The following is a 7,562-nucleotide window of genomic DNA, read 5'->3' on the forward strand; positions in this document are numbered from 1 at the left end:
CTCAGAGAGGTACACAGTATGTAAGAAATTGAACATGGGCAAAAGGCACTTGACGGGAGATGTGGAAAGGCATTGAGTTAATTAGTGAATGAAAGATACAAGATACAAAGATCACGACGTTCCCTGTCTACTGCTTTGGGTTGCTTTCCAATTATTCTTAAAAATGACCTTTAATAATTTGGGGAGTAGAATATTTAGTGAAAAATTACATGGAACCCAAGTTCAATTCTCTAAGATGCATTCTTCCAATTTAAACACATCGTATTCATTCAACAGCTTAAACAAAATTGCAAAGCCGTAGAATCTTGCTGCAGGCCTATCTATGTCCTAGCCACCTGTCTTACTCAATATACCACACATCCAGCCTCAGGAGTGTTGAGATTTTCTGGTTTAGAAGTCATACTGAACTTCTAAGAAAAGAAGAAAAACATAATAAATATCACAGAAGAAGAAACTTACTCTAGAACATCTCTATAAGTAACGTGGAGAGAAGCCTGTCTGTCAGAAGAAGCTGGCAGTACTGTCAGTATCTACAGAAAGGAGGTGAAGATTCACACATCTGATACTTAGGCTCCATCGCAGGCTTCCTTTGAATACCAAAAGCATCTCCTGTCACTCAACCCTTCGTCTTAAATGAGACAAATCGGGAATCTCCCTGAAAATGTGATTAGATTTTTTTTTACAAGAACTTTAAAAACCAAGTGGTCGTTGGCTGAGGATTTTCCAAAATATGGTATTTCTTTCAAAAATCAAAATCAAAAAAGAGAAATCTGGCACCCTGCTTCCCTGGGCCAACTACCTTAGTATAGCTCAGGCTAGAAAATGTGTCCTATTGACAATGACAGGCCAAAACAGACTTTTTACAAAATAAGGTTTAAAAATATTAATAGAACTTTACATTTCATTTGCATAAAATCTAGGGAGACAGTAATTTGTATTTACTCTTAATGTCCCAAAACTGAAAAAAAAATTGATTCCAGTTTTTTCACATTGTATCAAAATTGTTAGTTTACAGAGGAACTTGACACTTTAATAAAATGAAAAACTAAGTAACCGACTTTTTAAATGTTTCTGAAAAGCAAAATGACTACTTAAAAATAGATTCAAAGATGTATGCCAAGTTAAAACACATTTTAACAATTTCGAGACTCAATGAATGTATTTTTAAATGTTTGCCCTAACTAAACGAACACCAAACATTATAATTCTGCTCCTACAACACCTGCTAGTTTTTAAAATTATTTTAGCTCTTCCTAAATCTTTCAGAAACGTGGCAAATACTGACGGATGATGGCTACCACAGAAAAATATGAAAGAGGAAAACAGGTTTTTTTTCCGTTGTCTTAATGTAATGAATTACTACAATCATCTTTTCCACTACTTTTGTGCCCTCAGCTACCTTTAGAATACAATCCTCAACAAAGCAAAAAGAGAACTTCTTTCTTTGACCATGAATAAGACAGAAATGTAGTCTATATTACCAAAACACCTGATGATTTATTCTTATCCAATATATATGATAATTCTACCATTTTTAACCATTTATTTGTTTTTATGTTGGAAAAAAAAAAATCATCTCTTCCTCAGAGCCTGGACTGCAAACCAGGTGTGCTTCCTTCGACAGGCAAATAGGCCAAACAATGACAAGAGAATGGGCTTGTTTGGGAAATTATGACTGGTAAAAAAAATAAGAGCTGAGGTTAGGAAAAAAGAATTCCAGCCTCATTGTTTACTCCTCAACGTTGTTTGAATTCCTCTGCACAGATCTTTACTTGTTCGGTAACATAGCTATGTCTTTCCCTTTGTTGTTAATAACATCAGTTTTATTAATGCTCTATCTGGATTAGAAATTGGCTTTAAGTAGCTCCTTCGATCAGCTACTCTGTGAATATGTAACTCTCAACCACTTTATTCAATTTAGTAGCACAATAAAGAAGTATCTGCTTTCATGAAGAAAATACAATGGCAAATATAAAACGAACTGAAGAGCCTACCAGATCTCACTTGGACTGTGACAAGACACCAGAATAGATGGCTCGGTTGACTGGTAACGGAATATGGTGGCTTTTTTCAAGCTGAAGAATTAAACTCAGCCTAGATCTAGGGCAACAGGAAGATGTTACCTTCGGAAATATGGGTGTCCAATTTCTTCCAGATACTATGACAAGCTGCATTCAGACTGGGACAAAGATCAGAGTGGCATGCAGTCTTCATTTCATCACCCCTCAATGTGCCCTGCGGGGTGGGGGACCGAGGAGAGAAATCGGCAGTGATACTATCATTAGGTTTGTCCTCAGGACACTTGGAATGTTGTTAGCCAAGCCTGCTCCACAAATATCTGAGTAGTTTTAAAGAACTGCTCCAAAGAGTGCTTTCACATGTGGGAAATAGACATATTCCAAACTGAAGACTCAGGGTACCAATTAACCAGACTCGAAAAGTCCCAGACAACTAGTCCTAGAATTCTGCCACTCACCTACAATGATTTTAAAAAGTAAAAAGAAAGAAAAAAAGAATCTGTTGTAAAACACTCCCCAAAAGAGAAAAAAAAAATGCTTCCAATGTTTTGTCCCTCCCATCTCTTACAAAGTACTTCCAAAACGCTCCACTCTAACACCAAAAATCAAACCTTAAGACATCTTGTAAAGCACCAAATTGCCGGAAAGTACCCGAGGAAACTCCCCTCAGAGATCTCAGCAGTCTATGGTTCATGCCCATGGGCGTGATGAGTAAAACAGCAAACTCAGGATTCAGTCATGCATCACAGACTGAAAGTTTTGTCTTTACTGATCCATCATAAGTATCATTGTCTTTAAAATCCAATCCCGATTACAAAATATTCTTCTCTGGAATTTCTTAAGAAAAGTAAGCAATACTCTTTATGACTGTACTCTGAATTTAAACACAAGAACATGACAATAGACATGTCAAACTCTGAGCATCTCAAGCCCTTCGAGATGCATCCAGTATGCAGGCTCGGCAAGAGACACTTCAGACACCATCTTCTGTTCACACACCTGAAATTTCCTTCCATGAAAGGTGGACTAAATTTAGAAGAGAGAAAAGGAGATCCAAATGTTTTGACTGGAACCCATTTTGGAAGTCTGAGTCTTTTTTGTAGGAGAGTATGATACTGAGGACTGTATTTCATATTGCTTATGTATTCACTGCCTTTTGCTTGTCCCCAAATCCCCCCGTATTTACCTTGAGAAGCTTTCCCGGTGTTAGGCTAATAATCTTACGAATGGAAAAAAAAAACATTTTCAAAAAATGCATCTTAATAACACATCAAAGAAGAACCACGTGCCTCTCTCCACCTACCTGGGAAAGCGTGCGGATTGGGCGACCCTCTCTTAAGGCACTTAGAACAGAGAATGTGCACGGTGTAGTGCAGTCCAGGCCATTCTTGAAGTAGAACATTCAGTTCCTCTACCAAGGGGGTTATGGCTTGCCATGCTGTCCATATATTTGGTAATGATGCATGGCTGGCAATGGACAGAGTATCTGGCTGCAGGACCCCTTTGGCAGGTCTGTAACTCACCACCACAGGAACTTTCCCTCTATATGCGAAGATCTGAAGTTTCCCATCTGACCGGTGCACCACATGGCTGTTGATCTGTACGCTGTAGCGAGCAAACAACCCAGGTGGAAAGGTGAAGGGAAAACTATATTCAATCTGCAACTGTTCAGCCACAAAAGACTGCCCGGTCAGGTTGGTCCCATTAATCCAGGCCTCTGCATGAGGCACCTCGTTCTGCACATAGCATGGGAATTTGTACCAGGCTGTGGACCCATTCAAAGGCTTGCCCTTAGGTTTATTGAGGCAGTAGCAGAGCCCCATCTTTTCCAGCAGCTCCAGCAGTAGCTGCAAGTCTTGCTGGGCCTGGACATGAGGCTTAAGCAGCAGCCGAATAACATGGGCGGGCAAGAGCCCATGAAGCAGAAAACCCTCCACGTAATGATGGAGCTGGGTGGCGGGAAGCAAGTCCTGGCTCGGGGTGGGCAGTGACATCACAAGGGAGCTTTCCCCCTCGCCCTCTCCCTCTCCACTGGTTCCTAGGAGCAACTTATGCAGCAACAAGGAAGGATCCTTCTGGAAAAAGACATTGAGGATGTCAATGAGGCGGGTGAGGTTGTGGAATACGTGCTCCTTGAGGGCTGGGCTGTCCTCAAAGTAGAGTAGCTTGCCACTCTCGTGCAGGTAGGACAGGGCGCTCTGCAGCCGGTCCTCGGTCAGACCTGCCTGCAGACCCAGGCGGGCCGAGTCCCACCAGCTTAGCCAAAGCCGTTGGGCCTGAGGTGGCTGGAAATGCAGTTCCTCAAGCACCTGCCAGGACCGAGGCAGTACTCTGTGTAAGTTGGGGAAGATTTCCCGGTGCTCAGCTACGGAGAACAGCTTGTCCCGAAGGCGTTGTAATTGCCTAGGGTCCCTGCAGCTCACAGGCAACACGGGGGAGAGGATCTGCAGCCGGTGGTTGAGCAGGTACTGAAAATGGGCCTTGCGCCGCCGCAGGTTCTTGTCCGAAACACCATAGTAGGCTGTGTGGGGGCTGGCAGAGCGAAGCTCGAAGTCCCGGGCCAGTGCCTCATCCACCACCTGGGCCAGACGGCTCAGCCCCTCAGCATCGTGCTTCTCCTGCAGGGCGATCTGGCGGTGAATGTCCAGACACTTCTCCTCCAGCTCCCGCTCCCCACACAGGTCTGCGTGCGTGCCCACAATACAAACTACGGCGTGAGGCACCCGGGCCCCTACCCGATGCAAGAAGGAGCCCACTGTGGTGGGAAAGCGCAGTGGCTCATAGGTGGCCAAGTTCACCACCAGCACATAAAGGGCCCCTGGGGAGAGAAAGAAGGGCTGGATCACCTCGTAACTTTCATCTCCAGCTAAGTCATACACGATGAATCGCAAGCCTCGGGAAGCATCAGCTGTCCAGCTGGTCACCTCGATGCCTTTGCTCACGGGTGGAGGTGAAGGAGGGTAGCTCATCTCCTTATCCCCTCCTTCCTGTCCTTCCACTCTGTCCTCAGTGAGGCAGTGACGGAGCAAGGTCTTTCCTGCAGCCTTATGACCCATCAGGAGCAGCTTGAGGCGGGGCTGCACCGCTGGCTGGGAATGGGCCAGCTCCTTCTGGTAGGCTGCGATGTACGGAATCCCCTTCATGCAGACCTCGTAAGGGGGCTGGATCAGTGGGTTGTCCTTGATCTTCCACAGGCCCACCCGGGAGAGCTGGCCAAAGTTGTCTGGCAGCACAGCGATCTGGTTCCCTTGTAGCACTAGCTCCTCCAGGCCTGTCAGCTCCACAATGGAGTCCGGCAGGTAGCGGATCCGGTTATTATCCAGCCACAAGGTAAGGAGCCGGCCCAGGCCCGAGATCAGAGACGGCACTGAGGTGAGTTGGTTGCGACTAAGGTAGAGCTCCTCCAGACCAGCCAGGGGCAGCAGCGCAGCTGGGAACTCCTCAAAGAGGTTGGAGGACAGGTTGAGCATTTTGAGCCGCTGCAGACAACTGAACTGGGCAGGCAGAGCCTGCAGCCCGTTGTTGTCTAACATGAGGCTCTCCAGGCTGGCAAGCTCACAGAAGCCATCCGGCAAGGTGCCAAGCTCGGCCCCACTCAGCCAGAGGATCTTAAGAGCACGGAGGGCACTGATATCCTCAGGTAGGCCCCGTAGCCGGTTGCTGGACACGTCCAGCTCCTCCAGGGCCGCCAGCTGCAGCAGCTGCCGAGGAAAAGCAGTGAGCTGGTTGTGGTCCACGTCGAGGGTGCGCAGACGGTAGAGGCAGGACAGGGAGTCTGGCAGGTGCACCAGCCGGTTAAAACTGACATCCAGCTCCTCCAGGTGGGCGAGAGCGCCCAGCTGGGCGGGCAGAGAAGGTAGCTGGTTGTGGCTGAGGTTGAGCTTGCGCAGCTCGTGCAGGGCGCTCACCACCTCTGCGCCCAGGGCAGTCAGCCTGTTGTGGCTCACGTCCAGCTCGGTGAGGTGGTGGCCCAACTTTGCCACTGCCGGGGGCAGCCAGGCAAAGCGGTTCCTGCGGAGAACCAGGACGCGCAGGCTGCCCAGCGCCGACCCCAGCCCGTCCGGCACCTCCTCCAGGCCGTTGTTCCCCAGGTTCAGCACCTCAATGTCCCCGATGTTGGCCGGCAGCACAAGCTGGGGGGCGTCAGGGGAGTCGATCTGGTCGGCCCCCGTCCCGGGGCAGCCCCCGGCCGCACTGAGGGTGAGCTGGCGCAGGTTGCTCCGCAGCTTCCTGGCGCGCAGGGCGGCGTCCCGCCACAGCCTCACCGTCTTCAGGTTCCCACTGTCCTTCCCAGCCATGGCGGGGCCCCGGGCCGAAACCCTCGCGCGGGCGCGGGCGCCGGAGCGCACAGCTACATGCCGCCTTGCGCCCGGGCAGGCGCCAGTCTCCCGGTCCCTCTCGCTCCTCTCTCCCCGCCACCCCTCGGCGACCAGCGGCTGTGGATACTAGCGCAGCCAGCGGCCAGGCGCCCGCAGCTGGGGGGCAGCGGCGACGCAGGCAGCTCCGGGGGGTGCCGAGCCCGCAGCGCTGGGGGCGGCGGCGGCGGCGGCCGGCGGGTAGTGCGGCTCGCATTCTCCTTGCTCGCGGGCCATGGGCGCGCCCGAGCGCAGGGCCGCCGCCCGCCGCACGGCGGAGGATGCCTGCTGCTCCTCCTCCCGCTCCGGCCGCTCGCGACGCCTCCCGCCCCGCTACCCTAGAGCAGCGGCGGCCCCGCGGCAGGCAGCGGCGTCGCCTCCACGAGCTCCTGGAGCAGGGCTGCGCTCGGCTCGGCGGCGGGCATGTCGCGGGCACAGGGCCCGGGCTCGGCCCGGAGGGGGCGGCGGCGGCGGCGGCGCCTCCTTGTCTCCGCTTCCCGGGGCCCGGGCGGGAGCGCGAGCGCCGCGTCCCCGGGACTGCGAGGGCGCGATCGGGAAGCTGCAGCGCCGCCGGGCGGAGCGGCTCCCACGTGACCGGCGGAGGCGCCGCGGGTTCCCGGCACCGCCCCGGGGGCGGGCACCGGGTGCGGGGCTGGGGGGCTCCTCGCCGGGTGCGGCCCGGGACGTGGACTGCGCTCGGCGGGAGGAGCGCGGGGATTGGGTCCTGGCGGCCGATCGGGGTCCCGGGGCCCTCCTGGTTGGGTTCGTCTGCGTCTGACTCTTTGTTGGCCCTGCGCCTCTGAGGATTTCTTTTCCTTCTTCCCCCGACTGTCGGATCCGCCGTCTTCCCTGATTCTTTACCACCGCCCCCTTCCCCTTCGCTCACCCTACATCCACACGGCAATAGAACTGGAAAAATTCAGGGGCCTGGAACCAGAGTATGACTACACAAAAGGAGAAATGCAGACAGCCATTCATTCGTTTGATAAATATTTATTGGGTCCCTATTTTGTATCAGACCAGCTGAGACACGTTCTCAGCGTCCCTGGGGAAGGCTTTGAGTGGGCTCTCAGCCGGCCTGGGGGAGTGGGGGGGGGGGTGTGGATGGGAGCGCGCACTGTGAAGCAGTGTTTTTTTCTGGGCTGTCTCATTTATCTTCACAAGAACACCGTAAAACAAATACTACTTT

The 7,562-nt window shown here is 51.5% G+C and overlaps 1 protein-coding gene across 4 annotated transcripts in view; it reads right to left on the minus strand.

The window, feature by feature from the left end:
- Positions 1 to 6,948, minus strand: part of MFHAS1 (malignant fibrous histiocytoma amplified sequence 1) — a 66,320-nt gene extending 59,372 nt beyond the window's left edge. For 2 of the 4 annotated variants that reach the window (XM_023538262.1, XM_023538257.1), the window contains exon 1: positions 3,322 to 6,946. In XM_023538262.1, the coding sequence (XP_023394030.1) occupies positions 3,322 to 6,316 (2,995 nt within the window). In that variant the 5' untranslated portion in view covers positions 6,317 to 6,946. Of the gene's footprint in view, positions 1 to 3,321 lie in introns of all 4 variants that reach the window. The other 2 variants (XM_011371706.2, XM_011371694.2) reach the window with 2 other exon arrangements.
- Between the last annotated feature and the right edge of the window lie 614 nt (positions 6,949 to 7,562).

The sequence above is a fragment of the Pteropus vampyrus genome, unplaced genomic scaffold (assembly GCF_000151845.1).
Source record: "Pteropus vampyrus isolate Shadow unplaced genomic scaffold, Pvam_2.0 Scaffold8, whole genome shotgun sequence".
Lineage (NCBI taxonomy): Eukaryota > Metazoa > Chordata > Mammalia > Chiroptera > Pteropodidae > Pteropus > Pteropus vampyrus.